Consider the following 25,408-nt stretch of genomic DNA (forward strand, 5'->3'; position numbering starts at 1 on the left):
TACATCACAGTCACTACCGAGTTAGGTATTTGATAAGACGCAAGCAGTGTGGGTGGTTACGGCGGCTGGTAAGGGAAATAGAGTTTGGGAAAGCGATCACTTGTAGATTTCTATCATAAAAGTAATTTGACCTCGGGTTAACGGACCCGGAAATGACGTAATCATATGGCATTACGAATTGCAGCACACGCAAAGACAGTGTTGTGACGATTTGCTTTCGGAAAAGAAATATGGTTAGAATAGTAGCTTTATTCATTTGAACATAGCCCTCTGAAGTGGGCAAGGTCACTCCGATAGCGCGAGAGTCTCGGATGCATGCTCCTGAAGATGAGCTTGTTTCTGCCTCAAGGACAGGCTCCCTGAAGCGAGCGTACGTGTTTTTAGGGAATGAATTTACACGCTTAAGAGTCGTATGTAGTAAAAAAAATCAAGGAAATGCTATACAACCATATCATTTCGTTTGTAGAATGGGTCCCAAAAAAGAAAAGGCGGAAACGGATAATTTAAGTAAATGCTTGGATTCAGATGATTGGTCAGTTAGTGATCATATTTTCTTTGTAAATTGTAAACACAAAATGGGGACCATTGACAGTTGATACATTTGCAACACACTATTATAATACACGTGATCGTTTCATTTCAAGATGGTGGGTCCTGGTAACGAAAGCCAAGATTGTTTTACGAACAGCTGGGTTGGCGAGTTTAATAAGAGCGTTTCGCCACCGAATCTGTTAGATCTTTGAACAAGATTGTTGTTGCGAAATGCAAGGGCACAGTGGTGGTGCCTAGATGGCTCCGTTGCGGTTCTTTGCTTACACAAAAATTGGTTTTAGGAGTTTTGTAAAAGAAAAACAACGTAATACGAAGAACGAAATATTGATAAATGTGCTTTTTAATTTCAGATTATTTGCCCTCTGACAATTAGAAAAAAACGCCATAACTAGTGCTTTATTCGTACAGAGGGAAGTAAATCTTGATCATAAACGAATACAGAACATGAATGTACATGTCTTATCATGATATACATCTTACAGGTGTTGGCTTGAGACAACACGGAATACGTGATAGAATGGGAAGCCACGTTTAAACAGCTAGATCAGATACACTGTTTCGAAATAGCACCATCAATTAAAGGGATTCATAGACTTTTGCACCTAGAAAGGATTCGAATATAGACCAGCAAATGTATTCATATTTCAAAGTATTTATCATCTTAATACTGTATAAGCAAGTATGCCAGCATTTTATGAAAAAAACTTGTACCACACATTAAATGATTTCAGAGATAAAACTTAGAAGTGTGAAGTAAAAGCAATGCTTGAATGTGCTTGAACTTGCAAATCGTTTAAACCAAAGCCTATTTAGAAAAAAATGACGCTGTCAATTCCGAGCATTTGATTGTCACATGCGTTTTGAATCCATCGACGTGATGTGTCACTTTAAATTTTATCTCTTTATATATACATGAATAAAATCAAACTAATCTATCAGGAAGTTTAAAATGCTGTTATCAGCATATCAAAATCCTTCAGGTCGACGTTGGCTATTCAAATGATCGTGGCTCTTTCAGATAACATTAAAGGATGCAAAAATGTGTTTGTTCTTGTATTTTTCAAATGGAAAGGAAGTTAAAACAAATGAAACTAAAAAAGTTCTGATTCCATCATATTGGCTTACTACCACAAGCATTAATATTAGCAGCAGCAAAAGCGGCACTAGGTTAAGAAGTAGTAGTAGTAGTAGTAGTAGTAGTAGTAGTAGTAGTAGTAGTAGTAGTAGTAGTAGTATAGTAGTAGTAGTAGTAGTAGTAGTAGTAGTAGTAGTAGTAGTAGTAGTAGTCGTAGTCGTAGTAGAAGTAGTAGTAGTAGTAGTCGTAGTCGTAGTAGAAGTAGTAGTAGTAGTAGTAGTAGTAGTAGTAGTAGTAGTAGTAGTAGTAGTAGTAGTAGTAGTAGTAGTAGTAGTAGTAGTAGTCGTAGTAGTAGTCGTAGTAGAAGTAGTAGTAGTAGTAGTAGTAGTAGTTGTTGTTGTTCTTGTTGTGGTAGTGGTAGTGGTTGTGGAAGTAGTAGTAAGTAGTAGTTGTTGTTGTTGTAGTTTATATGGTATTTCAAATAAGTCCGCGTTCAAGCCTTAAACGTTGGACCTTTTAAGAAAAAGAAATCTAACTTTTGTCGAGCACTGATTCGCTTAAAGATGCTTCTCTGTGGTTTAAGTAGCTTCCGTGTTGCTATTATATTACTACTGTCACTTTAAAGTATATGTATTTATTTTATTATCTGAATGAACTAGTTATCTTCCTCATTTCCTCAAAGCTGTAAATATCATCTGATATAGGTTGATATGCAATGTCACCTATTTATCACTTTAAATAGTTTAGTTCGCCGTTGTCAGTAATATTGTGTTTATAGGAATGGAAAAAGTCGAACACCTGTTTTAAACTGTGTTAATTAAAGAGACGGAGACAATTATTTCACAGTTATATAATGAATATATATATGGAAGGATTATCTCATGTTTGAAATAAATGAAACGCAAAATCTATACATTTCTGCCTTTTGCTTCCGTGAGAGATTTTCTTTCAAATTCAGCCAACATGGGCTTTGTAAGTATACTAAAATTTGTTTAATTAAATGATTAGATTATTTTGATTGAATGGGCTTTTTTAAAGCATTTTCAAACATCTTCGACAAAATTGTATGGTTTTAATAGAAATGTATTCTTAATTAGTTTATACCCTCTTTACAAACTTTGAAAACCGGGTTTTAGCATAACTTTAAACATGAAAAAATATATAAAACAATTCTAAGGTATATTTACCTGAATATCTGCTGTCTTCGAACATGATGTTAGGCACTTCATATTCTCATGGAATGGTATTAAGCATAATACATGACGATGACAGCAGCTAGTTTAAATTGGGCTTCAGCTTCTCTTCTTCCCACTTAGTAAAATTCTTCCCGAAAATTTCACTGTAGTAGTTGCCTGTTGTCGGTATTTTCTTACATACCAGAAGGGCTCCAGTCACAAAGGCGATTCTTGTAATCAACATGGACGATGAGTATCCGTTTCATGGACTATAAGTATATATCATGTGTTTCCGGTACGGATTAAAAAATCCGACCCGAGGGCACACGAAGCGTGCCCGAGGGTCGGATTTTTCGATCAGGACCGGAAAAAACATGATTTATATTTTTTCTTGCATACCTAAAATCAGAATTTGTGAAAAAAATTGACGTAGAAAACGCACTGTTGTACATTTAAGCAAAAAGCGTGTGCGACGTTGTGTACTGACGTCATAAAGCGCTGTAATTTTAAATCACTATCGACGTCAAATAGTTCCTTTAAAAATCTCGCTTTTACGATTATTTATTTTCAATGTTAATTAAATGTATTGTATACTTATATTTTTTATTGCGCTTTATTGAAATTGCATAATATACTTTTCATAAACCATACAATAAAAGAAATAAGAAGTGGCGCGTTGTTGCGCGTGACTCATCGTACATAGGGGGTATAAGACGAGTTTAGCCAGCACCGGTCACATGACTGGAAACACACGTCCGGTATGCAAGAAAATCAGTATCCGTTGTCTACGGTTGCACGGAATAACAACCAGTGTGTTTTCATCTCCGTTCTCTCGGTTGAGAGTAACGTCACACTCTTTTTTTTCTCTCGTCTGGTCACTCATAATAATGCAACCTTTTACAATTATGACCAGGATCATTTTAATGCATTCTCGTTCACCAGAGTGATGATGCTATGCGTACTATAGATGCGTTAGATTTATCACGATCGAACCTCTGATAAATGAGAATGTTTTAATGCGATACCGGCATCGTCGAAAGTGTGCTGTGTCATGTTGAAAATTATTTGATATTTTGAAAACAAATATTTATTGAGAAATATGCATCGTTTCAATTAATCAGCGTGTTTTTTCTTCGTTTTTACAGACCTATTTGACGGTTGTGGGTTTGTATATATTAATATTGGTGTTCGGTGCGGAAGCAAGCACAACAACAACATTAACAGTGATGTCGACTACTACTTTAAAACAGGGTAATGCTAGTTTTGTTTGTCTCACAATTCACTGAAACGTTGTTGAACAATCTTTCCATTAACAAGTTGTGAATGAAGGACTTATTCATTTCCTGTATAAATGGCGATATATTATATGTTTAGAAACAAAAGAGAGTTATGCATAAATCCTTTAATGCATACTTTACCGTTGAGTAAGATTTTCTGTTACGATTTGGATTTAAATTTTTGTTTATAAAATTTATTTTGATTCGCGTGTGGTATGTTTGTGGATTTTGTCCGTGCGTATGTGGTCTTTATACGTTTGTTTCACTAGTTGGGTCACTGTCTTGTGCTCTGAACAGGATTCATTTTTGAATGTTCGACTACTTGGCTTGTCTCTGTAGTTTTCATTGTATTATTGTTCACCCCCGGCAGTTTAAAGTAACTGCAAAGAACAATGCTGATAAAAAGTATATTACATTTTGCAGTTCTTTATAGTATTTTTTTTTGTAAGAAATTTGCATTGTCTCAACAAAAGTTTTAATAAGAGGAGACGAGTAATCAGTATCTGAAAAAGCCGTCACACCAACATGTTTTTCACAGGAATATCTCACTCACCTCATATTTACTTAACGTTTTTTACCAATGTTCTTAAAATAAAACTAATTTGCTACTGAGTTATTTATTTGCATCATTGAAATCCTACTTACAAATATTAAGGGTAAACAATTGATAACTTATTTTAACGTCATTGATATACAAACAATTCACCATTGTATTTTCCTTTTGTTTGTAGAAATAAAATTCAATGAATCATGCAAACAAAATGATGGAATAAATCCTTGCATCACTGACAATGCAGTATGCAGCTGGGAAGAGGAGGACATAGGTTACAAGTGTATATGTATGGAGACTGCTCCTTATTTTTACAACAACGCCTGTATTGCGGGTAAGTTTTGATTCATTTTAAAAGAAATCACGCTTTTATTGTTTTTTGTTCTATTTTATGTCAAGAAATCATTTTTTTTTCTAAATTAACGCATATCAAGATAACTGCTTGAATAAAATGTAAAATGAACTGGAAAAGTACCGACTATTGTTTTTCTTAAGCCGACCGATAATAAGCTTTGTCATCTTTTAATAGCTGTATGTTTACATGTATAGTCTTCATACATTAACATGGCTTGTGCCTCTAAAAACATTTTTTATTGATCTTAAACCTAGGTCAAAATCAATTTTATACACGAACACGCCAAATATACTTAATCGAACATGTGTAGACAAAACCAAAAAATGACATAGATTTAAAAAAAAATCATGTATACATTTATTTTTTTTATACTTAGAACAAGCAAAATATCGTTATGTTTTGAAAAATGGAGGCCATTAAACACCAAATAAGAATGCAAAACTACGCATACAACTTACATATCGTTGCAAATTTCCCGCAGTTGTATTCATTCGCAAACATTTCACTTCTTTATTAGTGTTTTGTTTTTAAACCTTATTTAAAAGTCGTTTGTTATACGGACACAAAAACATGCTAAATTTTGTGTGTAAAGGCGACACACAGAATATCGAAAACAAAATAAATATAATATCGACACTTTCCAATATAGATTGTGAAGTGATATTATTATACTTGATGTTATAACGTTGAATTATTTTACTTCCAACAATTCTATCCCCAATATTTCTTTAAAATAGGTTAATGACGCAATCATGTACACATATTTTGGTTTCTTTGATGAGCATAACTAAAAGACCTATCCACAGTCTGGACGAAAGCCACGAATAAGCATATACCCATGATTACATGTATTTTTTGGTAACTTTGTGTGTGGATCTAACATGTATCTATTTCATATTAAAGTAGTGTCTTTCCCCGTCAATATGATTTCTAAAATTAACAGTTAAGTAATTCCTTTGTTGGCGACTTTCGGTACAGGCTGACGACAATAACATTAAGTTTAGTTGCCCACTTATTGTGCCTGTTTGTACCGTCGTGAATTGCAGTAGTATAAATTTTCTTTACACAATAATAACAACAAAAGCACCATGTACTGAATTCCTGTACTGGATGTGTATGTTTCGTGAACATGAGTACTCTGTTGAATAGGTAACAATTTTTGACAGTTTTCCCAAAATTTGTTAAAACTTTTTTTTATAATATATGTGAATATACATCAACCAAGAACATACAGTTACTCGCTTCAGCACAATTAGGAAATTCATATATAACACCATTCAATTTTTGAAAGCATTGTCTGTCACTTTTTAAGACTGTTTTAAGAATATTATACATCTCACATTGAAACTTTCGATAACGATCGGCTTTTGCTGCAATTTATATTCCTTACATTCATCTTATTTCTATATGTCTTACCATAAGAATATTCCTTGAATCGTATGCCAAGAAATAAAAGTTATATCGGTGGATCAAAACTTCCCTGTGAGATTTGTTGCGAATGGTACTTAATACTATTTCCGGAAATATTTTGAAATTGAATTATTTACAAAAAAACATATATAGGATATTGTGGATGTTAAAACCGAAGTATATACCTAATTCTATATTTAAAGCCCTGATTTCAGGAACAATTTAATTCATACATACTAATAAGAGTTATTAGCATAAGAGTTGACATTGAAATCGGATTATAGGTTTTCAACCGGGATACCAATTTTCCTTTAGATTCCTTAAGTTAAACCAGCTCAAATTTATTCTTGAAATGTTTTTAAATCAAATGCTTACAAAAAAGGAGCCCTACGTAACGGCAATAAAATTGTATTTATGCATTTTATGCACGTTTGATGGTTTCAACGGATGATAAGATTAAGGTAGAACGACCCTATAGCTAATGGGCATCATTTCAAACTATGATCAGCTTGACATTTCTAAATGTGTATCATTTCCTGGATTCAGATCAAAATTTAAAAAAGACTTTTACTGTCAAATAACAGTTTAATCTAAACTTTGATTACCCTACCCCAATTTCAGATTATTTTATAAAAACATCATCATCCGAGAGACAAGACAAAACCTTAATTTCATTTATTTTTCACCATTTTCGGAAATAATTTGACATCAGAGTAACAATAAATATAGTTGCTTTGAAAAAAGATACATTTTTGATCACCTTATCAACAAAAATAATCATATTGCACTGAAATAGCCGTATAGTATGACAATTTTGACCGAGTGAAAATTGGAACGTATACGTTTTAAAGCAAAATCAACAAGTTCTAGAAATGTTCATAGCCTGTTCTTTATTAGTAATCCACTTTAACATTTTGGGAAAATTTTGCCAAAAAATATAAATGTTTTACCGTCTCATTTACAAAAATTGAGTTTGAAATCCCCAACCACCTAGATCAGCCGGGCCTGAAAGTAATGAAATGTGTAGAAATGTGTTTAACTACTCTTTAAAAAAATAACAATATAAACTTCTGTAAAATATGTAAGCTTATGAAGAAAAGAAAGAAAAAAAGATATATTTGTTCTCATGGATGGATTCGAACCTCTACCTTGAAACCCTTAAAATATCTGTAGTTGTGTGCTTAGCAACATAGGCTAAATCATTAAAATTAAAGAGTTTAAAGTGGAGGTTTTCATTACTTGGGGGCTTTTTAATAGATAGTATTATTATGCCCCCTTTTGAAAAAAGTGGGGTATATTGTTTTGCACATGTCGGTCGGTCGGTCGGTCGGTCTGTCTGTCTGTCGGTCGGTCGGTCGGAATACCAAATGGTTTCCGATCAATAACTTGAGAACGCTTTGACCGAGGGACCTCATACTTGGTATGTGTATTGGTCATCACCAGCAGATGAACCCTATTGATTTTGAGGTCAGTGGGTCAAAGGTCAAGGTCAGTGTGACCTTTACATGAAAAACGGTTTCCGATCAATAACTTGAGAACGCTTTGACCCAGGAACCTCATACTTGGTAGGTGTATTGGTCATGACCAGCAGATGAACCCTATTGATTTTGAGGTCAGTGGGTCAAAGGTCAAGGTCAGTGTGACCTTAACATGAAAAACGGTTTCCGATCAATAACTTGAGAACGCTTTGACCCAGGGACCTCATACTAGGTAGGCTTATTGGTCATGACCAGCAGATGAACCCTATTGATTTTGAGGTCAGTGGGTCAAAGGTCAAGGTCAGTGTGACCTTTACATGAAAAACGGTTTCCGATCAATAACTTGAGAACGCTTTGACCCAGGAACCTCATACTTGGTAGGTGTATTGGTCATGACCAGCAGATGAACCCTATTGATTTTGAGGTCAAAGGTCAAGGTCAGTGTGACCTTAACATGAAAAACGGTTTCCGATCAATAACTTGAGAACGCTTTGACCCAGGGACCTCATACTAGGTAGGCTTATTGGTCATGACCAGCAGATGAACCCTATTGATTTTGAGGTCAGTGGGTCAAAGGTCAAGGTCAGTGTGACCTTTACATGAAAACCGGTTTCCGATCAATAACTTGAGAACGCTTTGACCCAGGAACCTCATACTTGGTAGGTGTATTGGTCATGACCAGCAGATGAACCCTATTGATTTTGAGGTCAAAGGTCAAGGTCAGTGTGACCTTAACATGAAAAACGGTTTCCGATCAATAACTTGAGAACGCTTTGACCCAGGGACCTCATACTAGGTAGGCTTATTGGTCATGACCAGCAGATGAACCCTATTGATTTTGAGGTCAGTGGGTCAAAGGTCAAGGTCAGTGTGACTGTAAGCTGAAAAAAGGTTTTCTGATTGTCCATATTTTATTTTCTTATATAGTAGACAGTAGAAATTTATATGTCACTAAATGCATGAGTTGAAGTATCAGTTTTCAGTGAACATCTAGTTTAATTATGCCCCCCTTCGAAGCAGAGGGGTTATATAATTGCTTTGCACATGTCGGTCGGTCTGTTGGAAGACCAAAGCTTGTCCGAGTGATAACTCAACAATTCCCGGACCTATGGTCATCAAACTTGACATGAAGATTAGGTATGACCAGTAGATGACCTGCCTCATATGCATCCAATGACAAATCAGCTGTCATTTCAGTCCATGCATATTTCATTCAATTGTCCAAATATTTCTGGCAACTTGGCGCTCAGGGGGCATAATGTTTGACAAACATCTCTTGTTTATTATAAATTTCATTTTGAATCATGGTTTATATAATAACATGTCGCATGACAAGTGAATAGGAATATATACGTTACAGTAATGTAAAAAGCAGATCTGCGAGTTGCATATGTTGCAATGCCAATATAGCTTTATTCAGATTCACAAATAAAAGCTTAAGGGATCGACACAATCTAGCATGGTTCCCATTTGTTAATTGCCAATTTAACTAGATCTTTGTCGTTTCAGGTTTAAAACCTTTACATAAAAAATGAGGTAAATCGAATTAAAAAGGCATACTTATGACGAGTTGAATTAAAAAGGGTTATTTTACAAATATATTTTCAAATTGTTATAAGTATCTGTTTAAGAGACATAATACTTATCAAACAGATAAAATGGTTCACTTCTTTCTCCACATTTGTTGCTGAGGGTGTCACATACTCTTATATGCTTCATACTATGTATGCGGTTGCAATATCAGTTAAATATTGTAACTATATTTCAGGTCTGGATATAACCGTTACAGGCATAAACTGCTATATAAGTGGAAACCAAGCACTAGGACATGCTTCAAACTCAATAATGATAGCTTGTACTAGTCCTTCGATCTCCGAAGATATATTCGATGTCTACAATGTGCGCATAGTTAACAGTACAAGGCAGTGGAGTTTTGTTAGAAAGGAGAACACTAATTATAGATTAGACAATTTAAAATCAGGAGAAATATATCAAATAGAAATATTTCCGACAAAAGACTCTATCCCTAGCATAGAAAGGAAAACCATTGAAGGAGTAACAAGTAAGTTATCTTCATACGAATTTTGTTCCTTTTTGATAAGAGTACGAAAAATTCTATTTTGGGTCATGCCTGAACTGCACAGTAGGAATTTCTAGGTGAGTCAGCTGCGGATATCTCTCTTTATGCCCAAGGTTTAGTAACAATAAGTAAACTAACTCGTTTTAGCTTTTAAATGAGCTCATTTCATCCCTGTAGCCACGCGTCTTACCGGTTGACATCTGGTAATAATTTGTGTTCACTCTTACATCCATATTAATTTTCTCAAGAAACTTCTAAACGCACGAATTGAGCCAACAAGCGGAAGCGGCGTTTACGTCCGGTGATATTCATAACGACTAACCAGTAAACAACACTTATTAAGATACTTTGTATTAATTGGATGAAGGTCAGGCGACGATGTTCATTGTTCCCAATCTTACAATATAATAGTATACTAAGCATTAACAACAACGTCTTTGTAAAGTTGTCCTGAATGAAAACCTTTCGAAAATCAAATAGTTTTATTTCTAATTTTCGTCTTAATACAGATCGAAATATGTTTTCCATTAACCAAATTAACTTAAAAGTGGATTTAAAAATATTTCTTTTTAAAGATGATTGACGTCTTTATCATTTTTAACGTTTTTTTTTCAAAAGAAAAATGAAACTGTAAACATATGTACTAATTATTATTTACTGCATTTGTTTCCACAGCAATTGGAATTATTTCGATTGTTCGTAAGCGTTTATGGAACTTATCATGGCGATAATGCCATTTGTTGTGCGTATTCTTCGATTTGTTTGCCTTTTTTGTTATTTTGTGTATTTTAGTACAATTACAAGTGTATTCATTGTGTAAATCAACCTAAGATATCGAAGGCACCAATGAACTATATCGGTAAAATAACAAAAAAACATATAATTGAAAGAAATAAATACGTCAAATGAAAAATTGTCGTTTAAGATTTTAGATAAGTTCAAATACATGCGCATGATTATTTAAATACTTTTTTAAAAAACAATATCATACCATGTAGGTAATCCATTTGTATTCCCGGTAAAATATTTCTAAGCCAGCAACACCGTTTAAATACATAAGGTTCATAAGATGAATCAAACAACGAAATTTACGGTAAAATTAAATAGCTAATGTTTTGAATGCGTTTGATTGACGTCATGATGCCATGCTATTGCTTGAACAAAATATCCTTGCAATAATTGTCGCAAATAAGTTGGCATGCATATCATGTTTATGAAAACCTCCTGTTACCAAAAATTTCGTTCCTCTCACCTGCAGTTGTATGAAAGTAATTTAGAAAAACACATATTATTACATTTCATTGCTGGCAAAAAGAATCAATATACAATGAACTAATTATAAGACGAAATATTAACTTATATATATTATATTGTCGTGACTCTTAAGTATTATGATATTTTTTCTCGTTGTTTTTAGTGTCTTATAATTTAATCGATATTTTAATAAACACACACTTATGTGTCATACTCAGAAACTGTCTGCAGATTCATCAAATGTAGAGCAGAACCTTTATCCGAAACAACAGTTTGTTTGCATAACAAACTAAGAAATGGCTTTACGTCTACTTGTTTGGATTGGGGGTGCCCCGGAAGGGAGGCATATAGTAATAAGACCGTCCGTCCGTCCGTCCGTCTGTCCGTCGATCCTTCCGCACTTGGGGTGCTTAGAGAGTTATTATTACTATGAGAGTTAAAAGGTTAAATGGTAATGTTTTCTATTCAAAAGCGAAATGGTGTAAGTGGTATATTTTAAAGAAGAAAAATAACAAAAAACAAACACCAACAGTACCCAAAACATGCAGGGTCCGTTCCCGCTGTTTCAGATCAATAGCTGAAGAGCGCTTGGGTGAAGAGACCGCAATCGTTGAAGGCAAGTTTAAATAATAAGCAAATTTACCCTGTTGGTTTGAGGTCCGTGTGTCCAAGGTGAAGTGCATACTGACTGAAAATCCGCTTCAGGTTTATAACTGAAGAACGCTTATGCCCAGATACCTCAAAGTTGGAAGGGGGGTTGGTTTATATACCGGACAGCAAATGAACGCTATTGTTTTGATGTCAGTTGGTCAAAGGCCAAGCTTGTGGTAACCTCGGGCTAAAATCCGTTTCCAATCAATAGGTGAGGATCAGTTACGCACAGAAACTTCAAACTTGGTAGGCTTGTTGGTGATGACTGGAATATGAGCCCAATTGATGTCGAGGTCTGTAGATTAATGATCAAGGCCGTGGTGACTTCGAGCTTAAATTCTGTTTCCAATCTATAATTAAGGAACCCCTTACATAGGCCCATAAAAGTATACCTGAAAATGCTTAGGCCAAGAGTTTAGGTGATATCAACTCCATTTTGCAGTGACGTTTCTTCTCGATGTACATACTTTCCTCTTTAAAATGTTACAGATCAATATTTCAAAACTTCATGGGAATGCTAAGTATGTTGTTTATGAAAGTTACTTCTCAAAGCTATCCAGACATAAAGGCCCAAATACTAATGGCTACCTGTCCAAAGAGGTGTTTCGGAGGAATTTGTCGCGCTCCTATGATAGCTCTTGTTGTTGTTTTAAGTATTTTTTTTTTCAAATATATTTTGATATTAAATACCTACACTACGTGAATATCATAACATAAAGGCATTTGTCAGATTGCGTTTTTAAGTCATGTTCACTTAAACATTAACAAATTTATTTAAGAGGATAATAAAATACTGTAAGAGGAGTAAAATCAATCAAAGGTAGAAACAAGAAAACAATAGATTTCGGAAATGAAAAAAAAAAGATTCGTTTGAGCAGGTTATGATTAAGTTTGACTTTTTAAGATAGAAAATGTATCCATATCCAAGGATATGTTTAAACTAAATTTCCTACAAATATACACTCATTGTTTCAGACAGTTTTCAAATGAGATTTAATTGGGTAGGAAACTTTGTTTAAACATAAAAGTATTAGTTAGTATTGTAACTACTATAGTTTGTAATATAACTATGATAACTGTATTATCAGAGTCCGGGTGCGGGGTTAAAAAAGACAAAACTTTATCATAACCATGCGTGTGTTGCCAGTTTACTTTCGATATTTCTGCCAAAAAAGAAAGGGCAAGATAAAGGGTCTATAAATGTTACGAGCTTTTTAGGAGCATTGATGATTGCAAACAACATTCAAAAGAGTAATGCAAACTACTGTATTTTATCAACATAATGATGTGAGTATTTAAAATCATCTTAAAATAGATACACTCGAAATGTGAACAATAATTGAATGTAAAAGCAAATCTGATTTTCCGACATTTTATAAAAAAGGTTTTGTACGATACAATCTTCGAAGACCCTGCACTTTAAATCGACAATTTAATTCAACATGAAGCTATAATAATTACGGAAAATATAATATAGGCTAGATATGCAATACGAATTACATTTTTATAATTCACAATTTAAGTTTCATGTCAAACGCGCATGTTTTCCCAACGGACGATACCTGTAATAGTTTCGTTTTTTTTAATGTTATTACCTTCATTGCTAATAGCTATTTGTTTCTTGAATATTCAAAAACAGCAGTTACAACAAAAACAACAACTACATGTATAACAACAACAACAAAAACTTTAATGCATTCAGAAAATACATATAGCATACAAACAGTTTACGATCAAACAGGCAAAATTATGATATTATAATGTGAACACAAGATGAGTCATTGTGATTGAAAAAAATATACCACAAAGGATGAATACATGTAAAAAAAACAATGGTTCTTATGAAGATACCGAGTTTAATGTGAAAGAAACGTGTAGAAAACGCGGTATTTCTACCTTATGAGACGATAATAAATCACAGTAAATCTTTTTGCACTCACCAATCATTTAATTGTTATCAGTAATTAATATTTTCCATAAATGCATTATTAAGTAAGTAGTTACAGGAGTATCACTATAGAGTGAAATATTTTACAGAGAAATGTAAATCTAGGAAGTTTATATAAGAATCTTTTTGTGGTTAACAATTTGCTAAAACAAAATTTAGACAATAAATTTATCTAAGTCCGAATGTTTGTTTTCATATGTTAGGGGGGGGGGGGTGTATTTATCCAATCGTGAATATCATTATAAACATAGAATGAACGAATTCGTGCTTATGTATGTATTCAATGACATGACACCTACGTGTTACTAACTACAACCGCCCAATAACTTTAGTTAGCATTGATAGATATAGATAAAACTTGTTGTGTAGGTAGCTTATGTACAGAGCTAGCTTGGGATTGCTTTTGAGAGGGGTCGAGCTAAGGTCAAGGTCGCTGTTACTAAAAATAGAAAAATGGTTTCTGCCCAATAACTTTAGTTAGGATTGATAAATATTGACGACATTTTGTACTAGTAGCTTATGTGAAGTGCAAGCTTGGAATTTCTTTTGAGGGGGGTGGGGTCAAGGTCACTGTTACTAAAAATAGAAAAATGGTTTCTGCCCAATAACTTTAGTTAGCATTGATAGATATTGATGAAACTTAGAGCGAAGGTAGCTTATGTGAAGAGCTAGCTTGGGAGGTGAGGTCAAGGTCACTGTTCCTAAAAATAGAAAAATGTTTTTCTGCCCAGCAACTTAGTTAGAATTTATGGATAGTGATGAATCTTAGTGTGAATATAGCTTATATGAAGCTGCAGATTGAACTTGCTCATACAACAAATTAATTGGCTATAATTTCTGATTGCCCATAACAAAAACCTGGTTTCGTCGCATTGCCGCGCTTCTAGTTTATTTATTGATTTGATGTTAAAATAGCTCAGTGTTAATTCATCTGTTTCAATGAAATGATATACACCCTTGTCCGTTTTTTAGACGTAGTTATTTCTAAGCACTTTCTTTGGAAACCTTTTTAACTTGTAGTGAACTTATTGTCCGTGTTATCTCAAATGCATAGTAGCTCTATTTAAGTTGAAATGAGAACAAATCCAAACATTCATATTTAGTATAATGCATTATATATAATGTATACAATATTATTGTAGATGTTTTTGTATATATTAAATAAATTGCCAACAGCAGCAGACTTCCATGTTTCATTAACATATATGAAAAACGTTTCCCTTTCACTCCTAATATGTTTCAGTTAGTCATTAAGTCAACTTTAATATGTCCGGCAATAACACTTCAAGCCAATAAAGGCTTTAGTTCATTTTATTCAACTTTACATTAATCCAAATACGCTGATGTTTGATGTTTCATAAATTCCTTCTATACCAATATATATATATATATATATATATATATATATATATATATATATATATATATATATATATATATATATATATATATATATATATATATATATATATATATAAACCATTTATGTATATATACATCAGAAATGGTAATTTAGTCTCACTGTGCTTTGCTGATTGTCAATAAATTAGTGATTTATTTTTGGAAAACAAAAAAGATTGTTGCAATATAATATACTTTATAATGTAACGGAAATGTTCAACAACAAATAAGGCATTGTTAAACAAACATTAAACCATTATGTTTTCCTTTTGTTTGTAGAAATAAATTTTAATGAATCATGCACACAAATTGATGGATTCAGTCCATGCATCACTGAAAATGCAGAGTGCCAGGAAGATGAGAACAGTAGTTACAAGTGTGTATGTATGGAGACTGCTCCTTATTTTTACAACAACGCCTGTATTGCGGGTAAGTTTTGATTCATTTTAAAAGAAACCACGCTGAATTGTTTTTTTGTCCTATTTGATTTCAAGAAATCACAAATGCTTTAAATTACTAATTAATATCAAGACAACTGCTTGAATAATTTTTAAAATTTTTGGAAAAGTTTCGTCTATTGTTTTTCTTAAGCTGACCGTTCCAACCCAGAAACCATTGCTCCTTTAGATTCGTTTTATCAAACCAGCCTTGAATCATTCTTGAAATATTTTTTAAATAAATGAAATGGTTACAAATTAAAACTTGATAGGAGGTCATTGTTATTGGAAACAATAGTATTTTTGTATAGTACACATATATAATACATTGAGTTTCAATTTTGTATGGCATGGTAGTCACAGTATACGTTATGTAGAAAACAGAGTAACATAGGTTGAAATGCAGATATTGAGCTTTATTCTCTGATTCACAAATACAAGCTCAAGTGATCGACACAATCTAGAATGTTTACCATTTGTTAGTTGCTTGTTATATATTGTTATATATTGTTTTATGTCATTTTAGGTTTTTAAATCTTTACATATAAAAAATCGTGGTTTATCAAATTAAAAAATCATACTTATGACGAGTTGAATTAAAAGATGGTTACTTTACAAATGTATTTCCAAATTGCTATAAGTATCTGTTTAAGAGACACAATACTTCACAAACAAATAAAAAAGGTTCACTTGTTCCTCCACATTTGTTGCTGAGGGTGTCACCTTTTCTTAAATGTTTCATATTATGTATGCGATTGCAGTATCAGCTAAATGTTGTAACTATATTTCAGGTCTGAATATAACCGTTACAGGCATAAACTGCTATGTAATATACCAAGCACTAGGACCTGCTTCTAACTCAATAATGATAGCTTGTACTAGTCCTTCGATCTCCGAAGATATATTCGATGTCTACAATGTGCGCATAGTTAACAGTTCATTGCAGTGGAATTTTGTCAGAAAGGAGAACACTAATTACATATTAGACAATTTAAAATCAGGAGAAATATATCACATAGAAATATTTCCATCAAAAGATTCTATCCCTAGCATAGAAAGGAAAACTATTGAAGGAGTGACAAGTAAGTTATCTTAATACGTATTTAATTCCTTTTGTGTACGAAATTATTCTATTAATTTTGGGTCATGCTTAAGCTGCACAGTAAGAACTTCCAGGTGAGTCAGCTGCGGAATTCTCACTTTATGTCCAATGTTTTGTAACACTATGGAAAACTAGCTCGTTTTAGCTTTTAAAGGATCTGGAAATTGTATATGTTTACTCTTATATCCATATTACTTTCCTCAAGAAACTTTTGAACAAACGAATTGAGCCAACAAGCGGAAGCAGCATTTAAGTTCGGTGATTTTCATAACGACTAACCAGTAAACAACAGTTATTCAGATATTTTGTATCATTGTTTCCCATCTTTCCTAATAGAAGTATACTAAGCGTTTACGTCTTTGTAAAGTTCTTATGAATGAGCAACCTTTTAAAAATCAAATAGTTTGATTTTCGTTTTAATCCAGATCAAAATTAGTTTTTCCATTTACCAAACTTCCTTGAAAGTGGATTCCAGAATATTTCTTTTTAAAGATGATAAACAGTTTTAAACGTTATTTTAAAAAAGAAAAGCAAATGTAAACAAATGTCCTAATTGTTTTTTTTCTTGTTTATTATTTACCGCATTTGTTTCCACAGCAATTGGAATTATTGCGATTTTTCGTAAGCGTTTATGGAACTTATAATAACGATAATGCCATTTATTGTGCGTATTGTGCGATTCGCTTGCCTTTATATTATTTAGTGTGTTGTTGTTTAAATCGACCTAAGACATCGAAGGCACGAATGAACTATATTGGAAAAATAACTAAAAACATTTAATTGAAAGGGATTATACGTCTAATAAAAAATTGTCGTTCAAGATTCAAGTTCAAATATATGCGCATGATTATATGAATACTCGTCACAAAAGTAGAAAAATACTTAATTGGAGTTAATCCATTCGTATTTCCGATAAAATATTTCCAAGCCAGCAACACCGTTTAAAAGCATAAGGTTTATTAGATAAAGCAAATAACGAAATTTAACGTCAAAATTTAATATGTTGTGAACAAATGTTTTGAATTCGTTTGATTAAAGTCATGATGACATGCTTTTGCTTGAACAGTTGTTCAAAATACCCTTGCAATAATTGTTGCAAATAAGTTGGCATGCATATCATGTTTATGAAAATCTTCCGTAACCAAAATGTTCGGTCCTCTCACCTGCAGTTTGTATGAAAATCATTTAGAAAAACACATATTTTACATTTGATTGCTGGCAACAAAATTAAATACACAATGAACTAATTAAAAGACATTAACTATGAATATTGTCGTGACTCTTTAGAATTATGACATTTTGTTCTCGTTGTTTTCAGTGTCTTATCATGTGATCGATATTTTAATAAAACACACACTCATAGATGCCTATCATAGTCAGAAAGTGTCTGCAGATTCATCACAAAATGTTGAGCAGAACCTTTATTCAAAACAACAGTTTTTGTGCATAACAAACTAAGAAATGGCGTTTCATCTATTTGTTTGGATGGGGGGAGGCCTGAAGGGAGGCATATAGTAATCGGACCGTATGTCCGTCCGTCCGTCGATTCTTCCGCACTTGGGGTGCTAAGAGAATAGGTTTATTAGAGTTAAAAGATTATATGGTAATGTTTTACGCTTATGGCCAGACACCTCAAAGTTGGAAGGGAGGTTGATTCCGGCCAGTAAATGAACTATTGTTTTGATGTCAGTTGGTCAAAGGCCAAGCTTGTGGTGATTTCGGGCAAAAAGTCCGTTTCCGATCAATAAGTGAGGATCAGTTACGCACAGAAACCTTAAAATTGGTAGGCTTGTAAGTGATGACCAGAATATGAGCCCAATTGATGTTGAGGTCAGTAGACCCCTTAGAGAATTGATCACTGCAAACAACATTCAATAAAGTAATGCAACTATTGTATTTAATCAACATAACGACGTTATCATTTAAAATCATTTTAAAATAGACACAATCGAAATGTGAACAATTCTGATTTTCTGACATTTCATAAAAAAAGTTGTGTACGATACAATCTTCAAAAACACTTCACTTTAAATCAATAATTTTATAAAATTTGAAGCCATAACAGTTACGGAAAATATAATTTAGGCTTGATATGCAATACGAAATACATTTCTATAATTAACAATTTAAGTTCCATGTTAAACGCGGCATGTTTCCCCAACGGACGATATCTGTAATAGTTTCGTCTTTTTTGTTTGACTGATTGATAAGTCATAAATTTCGATAAAAAAAACCCATAAAAAGTATTGTGAAAAAATGCGAAGTTAAGTATTTCTATTTTGTATCTTGCTGCTATGATGACATGGATTCAAATGTCAACTAATTATGAAATATTATTACCTTTACTGCTAATAGATATTTGCATGTTGAATATTAAACAGCAGCAGCAACAACAACATCAACAACTATAATAACAACAACTTTAATGCATTCAGGCAATTATGCATATAGCAAACAAACAGTTTACGATCAAACAGGCAAAATTAGCATGAAGCATAATATTATAATGTGAACACAAGATGAGTTACTGTGAATGCAAAAAAGTACTAGTATCATCATAGAGTGAAATATTTTACAGTACAATGTAAATCTAGAAAGTTTATATAAGAATCTTTTTGTGGTTAACAATTTGCTAAAACAAAATTTAGACAATAAATTTATCTAAGTCCGAATGTTTGTTTTCATATGTTAGGGGGGGGGGTGAATTTATCCAATCGTGAATATCATTATAAACATAGAATGAACGAATTCGTGCTTATGTATGTATTCAATGACATGACACCTACGTGTTACTAACTACAACCAACCTGCTACGATTAAAAAGTACTTCTTGATCATGAATATGTATTTCGGTTATTTTTAATAGATAACGTTATATTAAGCCGTTGCCTTTTTCTTATAGGACTTATTATTTAATATTACTTTAACATTATCTTATTTGTAAAATTACAAAACAATCAGTGAAATCACCTTCACGATGTCGAAGTATTTTTCAATTCAATCGGAGTCAAAGTTAAAATCACTACATGCCATGTGTGTATAGCTAACCACACATTGCTGAATGTTACCTATATCGAGATTATTTCCTTTTGTCAAAAGAATTATTAGGAAAAGCAGGTCAGCAGATTTCTCTACTATTTCCAAAAAACTTAATACTTATGGCAATTAAACTAACATACCAATACCGTACTAAGTGAAATGTATGTCATAGCAGGGATTATTCTAGTATCTATTAGTGAAAATAATGTAAGTATCGTAACAGTAGTACCGCGCTCGTTCAGCTTTCTCATAAAGATTTAAAGAAATCTATGTATCAACCCGGTTGTTAAATCGTTTATTAAACATGAATCTGATAGGCTTTATCGGGTCATAAATTATACCCAAATGTTTTGCCAGGAAATCTGAAGCAGTGTTACTGCGGAATTTGATATCGACCATATGGACTAGATGGGTTATGTACATATGCTTCTTTAAGCTCACAATCAAGATATAATTTTTATCAGTTTACACAAAACAAAACGAAATGCAAGCCTCTTATATGTGTGTGTGTGTGTGTGTGTGTGTGTGTGTGTGTGTGGGTGTGTGTGCTCTATATGTGTGTATATATATATTATTTTTTTCAGAACCAACCAGTGAAGCAAACTGGAGTTTACGTTCTATTGATACCAGTTCATTTTTATTTGAAAACAATGACACATCTGCCGATCCTCTGAAAACATATACTGTTGAACTTAATACAACGGATATTAATTTTTCTACAAATTGTTTATCAAAAACCGAAAGTAGAGGAACTACAATTTGTTCGATACTTCAAAACGAGTCCTATCTTAACATTTCGAAACTCATTTCAGGCAGTTCTTATGAAATACAGATATTTTCTCAAATTAATTTCAACGGTAATGATATTAAAAGCAATACACCTCAGTTCTTCGTCAACTACACAGGTAATTCAATTATTCTTTTTTTCAAAAACATCAATATGCTGAAATAATGACGAGATAAATCCATTTTCTTGAACATTATTAAAGAATCTTAAAGTATTCGTCCAATCTATTTATGATAATACCTTGCGTTTTGGTATATTAAAAAAAAAAATAAAAAAAAATGTAGTAATCATTCATAAACGACATATTCGAGTTATCACATTTTCAAAGTTGATTATTTGCTCTTCTTTTATCCTATATTTTAGTTCCTGAATTGCCTGATGTTATTAATATTCCTCTTGGCAATATTACCCATGACAGCTTCATCATTTCATTCGAAAGTAATGGCAACAAAAGATTCACATATTGGAGTGTAGTTGTGATCAACAGTGAAACAGGGGAAAGGGTAGCAGAAGATGCTCGTCCTTCTGACGTCAAAGCACTGCAGATAGCAACAAATATCACCTCTTCAACGTTTTATCTGGTTCAGGTTCAGACACATGTTCCACTGCAATCCAGCGATTTGTTCAACATAACATTCAATACAAGTACATTCATTTCTTATATAGATAATGCTCCTTGTTAGTCTTAAAATCTTGATATAATAATAATAATAATAATAATAATAATAATAATAATAATAATAATAATAATAATAACAATAATAATAATAATAATAATATAATAATAATAATAATACAATATAAATAACACAGACAAATTTAAAGGTCGTGTAAAGTAATATAATGATTGTTATTAGATTTCACATTAGATTAGATTGCATTTATTATACCTGTATGTTATTAAAGCTGACCATTCTGTATTTGCAGGACCTCGGCGACCAAACAGTGGCGTTCTGGTGAAAGCAAATGTGACCGAAAGTGAGCTAACGTTATACATAAAAAAAAGTGAAGAAGAGCGTTTTGATTATTATTCTTTGATCATTACCAGTTCAGATGAAGCCTTGTTTACACTCGGTGGCCCTTCAATAGTTTCTTGTGAGCAAATCGGAAATACCTGCACATTCCCGAGATCTGCCAATTTCTCGACGGAAGTTACAATAAAGAGACTTACTTCAGGGACATTTTACCCATTACATCTTTATTCAAGCTTTAATGGATTGCCAAGCCTTGAATCACAAGATTTGTCTTCCTACACAGGTAAACGATCTTTAAGAAGTACTGGAAATTAAAAGCAATGAGCAAATCTGCACAATTTAAACATTAACCAATTGTTTCAGACCATATAATAAAAACGGATAAATTATATCTCAAGACATTTCAACTAAGATTGTATTGATTAAGAACATATTCAGGGGCATGGTTTCCTAAAATAAAAAAAATAAAAAAAATAATAGTAATCATCAAATTGAATTGTTGCCTACTTTGGTTACAATGCATAAGATATCAATATTTAAGCAAACACTAAAGGATAGTGATGTTCACCAAAACTTGCTAGTACGAAACAAGTACCAAAAAGCAGCCCCAGGCCTGGGTCTGCGCATGATTGTCGGCTAAGCTACGCCCTTGATAGTGATGGCGTATATTCTGTAAACTTTAACGCGTTTAGCAAAATAACTAACTTTTTCACCATGTGTATACACTTCTTTTAGGTTTAATTTAATGTTTCACTTATTAAATGTTATATAAAATACGTAATTTTTACACGTGAAATTCTTTTGCTAGTATAGTGCACGTTTTATACTTATACTATGCTGATCTACGTTTGTTTGATAGTGTATTTCCTGTCCGATTTATTTGTCGAAAGTATATCATCGAACAGTTTTGTTGCACAACGAAACTGTCTTTAGTGGAATATTATCTTTGTAAAAATAAAAATAATAAAAACAATAATAATAATAATAATAATAATAATAATAATAATAATAATTTTAATAATAATAATTAGTCTCTTAATTTTAGCGCCTTCAACGCCTTCCTTGCTTGAACTTCCGATGGAAAATGTAAAAGACAAGAGCTTCGAAGTTATCATCACAGTGCCAAATAAGAGATTTTACACACTGATTATTACTGTCTGTCGTGTCTCAAAAGCGGCCACATGCATTACCAAAGTCGGTAACAACACATATTCAACTGCTAAAAAAAGTTATACGAAAGTTGTAACTGTTGAGAATTTATCACCAGCAACAAACTACAGCATAACTGCTAACACCGGTATAACAAACGACGTGAAAAGCGTGACATCTTTGATATATTACATGCAAACAGGTAAACGAATACATTCTATTGAAACCGTTCTTCCCATAGTATATTATCTGAAATATATCTATTGCTTTGACTTCAATGATAGATTTAAGAATATTTTTCCTAAACTGACTATTGTTTACATTTAATTTCGTTGCTGTAATTGTTATAATTGCAACAACTTGATTGTAAGAGTGGTGTAGTGGATAAGGTATCCGACGTTCCTCAACGAGAAAATGGGCTCGAGCCAAACTAGACGCACATTATTTTGCCATCGCAAAAAGGTAATCTGTACTGTTTTCTACCCAGGAAACGGATCATAGAATGTGTTTTTTTTTCAGCATAATGCTCTCGTCACAATCAATCTTAAATAAATGAGTACAATAAGTATATATACAATAACTATAACATTTTTTTATTATTATTTTTATCAAACTTTTAGCTCCTGCACGTCTAAGTGTGCTGTTGAAATCTGTAAACGAAACTTCGATTGGATTGGATGTGACTGGAAACACTGAACTTACAATTGACAAATACTGCATAAAATTGAATTCATCGAGTTGCTATCAGATATATATTGACCCGCCTGGATCTATTATTGTTTCCAACTTACAAGCTGGTCAAAGTTATTCCTTGAAAGTTTATACAGTTTCAAATGCTATTGAAAGTGATCGATTTACAGAAATCAAGACGTATACGAGTAAGTTAACTGTGATAAGCGTTTGTATTTTTTTTTTCATTTAGCCAACGAAAAAACAAACAATGTATTTTCCAAATATATTTTATTTTTCTTCATCAGATCATAAAACGAAGTATAACAGCAGTTAGGAACAATATATATTTTTGGTAAAGTTTTGGGTAAAGCAAGTTACTTGCTCTAAGGTATTTGAACAATTCATTATGCGCCACAATCTATTTTAACGTCAAGAGAAGTATGCCTTTTCCATAATTATAAAAACAAAAAAACATATGCAGAAACGTGTGCATGCAGAACATTAATGTGTAAGACTGTGTATGCAATTTTTAATTGTATGCGTTTTAAACTATGATCTGTCTACACTTATGCGTCAGAGAGTTTTAAAGGTTTGTTTTGGTTCTTTCTTTTTATTAAAATATAATACCTGTTCAGTCAAATGACAACGGGTGTATAGTGACTATAACTGGCATTATTTCTCATTTTTATTAAAAACATTTCAGAGCCTAATCCAGTAAATGTGGATGAAATAAACATTGGTGTGGTAACCAACTCAACTCTCACTGTCGTCTGGAACAAGCCGCTAGCTCATACAGATGGATATGAAATAAAATGGAATTGTGAAAGCCCAAATATTGGCACAAGTATTAATAAACATCAGACTCAAAATGTCACGCAATTGTCAGCTACTGCTTCAAATCTTGATCCAGGGACGTTTTGCAATGTTACGATAACGGCATACATAATAAACTATGATAACGCTACTCTTCAATCAACGGGTGTTTTCAAAGTTATTTCTAGCAGCACACTGGAAGAAGGTACGAGTGTACTGTAGGAGTATGTTTCTGATAGTTGATGTCATTGTTGCTGATTCTATCTCTTAAATATTGCCTTCATTTTGTAAGAGTAAACCCCTTAAATATAATATATTTACAAACTGAAATGTATTACTCATCGTTTTGGAAATTTGGCAATTTGTGATATATTTTCCTGGGATATACTCGCTAGTGAAAAGGCAAAATTTAATGTTTTTCTTATAAGATAACAGGTTTAAATTTTGTTAGGTTATTAATTAACATTGGTTCAATCTGTGTTTAAAATCGTCAGAATGCAGTTGTCTACTAGCAGCAATTTTTATTTTACAAGTAGTTTTATTTGAGTCGAAATTAAGCTTTGAAAACAAGAAAATGTCAGATGAATTTGATTACCATATAAATATTTAGTGACGCTATTGACAATTCGCGAGTATGTATAGATTTAACAATTTTTAATATAAATATAATTGAATAAGCTTAAGTAAAGTTGTATATGAAATTGAAACACTAACGAAGGTCAACATGGTTTAAAAAGTCAGTATAGTCCAGCAGAACCCGGAGTTAACCGTGCATTGGCGTATATACAAAATATTTTTGCATTTTCTTAATGGCATGACTGCACAATAACATAATCTAAATGATGCCACTCTGGCATCGGTGGGCATATCTTGGAATTCAAGATGGCGTCCAAGATGGCCGCCAACGGACAATTTGTACCCGGAGTGATCAGTGCATTGGCATATATACAAAATGTTTTTGCATTTTCTTAATGGCAAGACTGTACCATAACAGGATCTAAATGATGCCACTCTGGCATCGGTATGCAACTCTTGGAATTCAAAAAGGCGTCCAAGATGGCCGCCAACGGACAATTTGTACCCGGTGTGAACAGTGCATTGGCGTCTATACACAATGCATTTTCTTAATAGCGTTTCTTACCATAACAGAATCTGAATAATGCCACTCTGGCATCGGTGGGCAACCCTTGGAACTCAAGATGGCGTCCAAGATGGCCGCCAACGGACAA

General features: G+C 32.9%; 1 protein-coding gene across 1 annotated transcript in view; it reads left to right on the forward strand.

The window, feature by feature from the left end:
- Positions 1–2,328: 2,328 nt before the first annotated feature.
- LOC128237984 (receptor-type tyrosine-protein phosphatase F-like) overlaps positions 2,329–25,408 on the forward strand; it is a 46,463-nt gene continuing 23,383 nt past the window's right edge. Inside the window, exons 1-10 of the mRNA XM_052953560.1 lie at positions 2,329–2,599; positions 3,948–4,053; positions 4,811–4,963; positions 9,641–9,934; positions 15,486–15,635; positions 16,435–16,725; positions 20,369–20,527; positions 20,935–21,216; positions 21,499–21,549; positions 24,070–24,210. Coding sequence (XP_052809520.1) covers positions 2,522–2,599; positions 3,948–4,053; positions 4,811–4,963; positions 9,641–9,934; positions 15,486–15,635; positions 16,435–16,725; positions 20,369–20,527; positions 20,935–21,216; positions 21,499–21,549; positions 24,070–24,210 — 1,705 coding nt within the window. The 5' untranslated portion in view covers positions 2,329–2,521. The remainder of the gene's footprint in view (positions 2,600–3,947; positions 4,054–4,810; positions 4,964–9,640; positions 9,935–15,485; positions 15,636–16,434; positions 16,726–20,368; positions 20,528–20,934; positions 21,217–21,498; positions 21,550–24,069; positions 24,211–25,408) is intronic.

This window comes from Mya arenaria, chromosome 6 (assembly GCF_026914265.1).
Source record: "Mya arenaria isolate MELC-2E11 chromosome 6, ASM2691426v1".
Taxonomy (NCBI): domain Eukaryota; kingdom Metazoa; phylum Mollusca; class Bivalvia; order Myida; family Myidae; genus Mya; species Mya arenaria.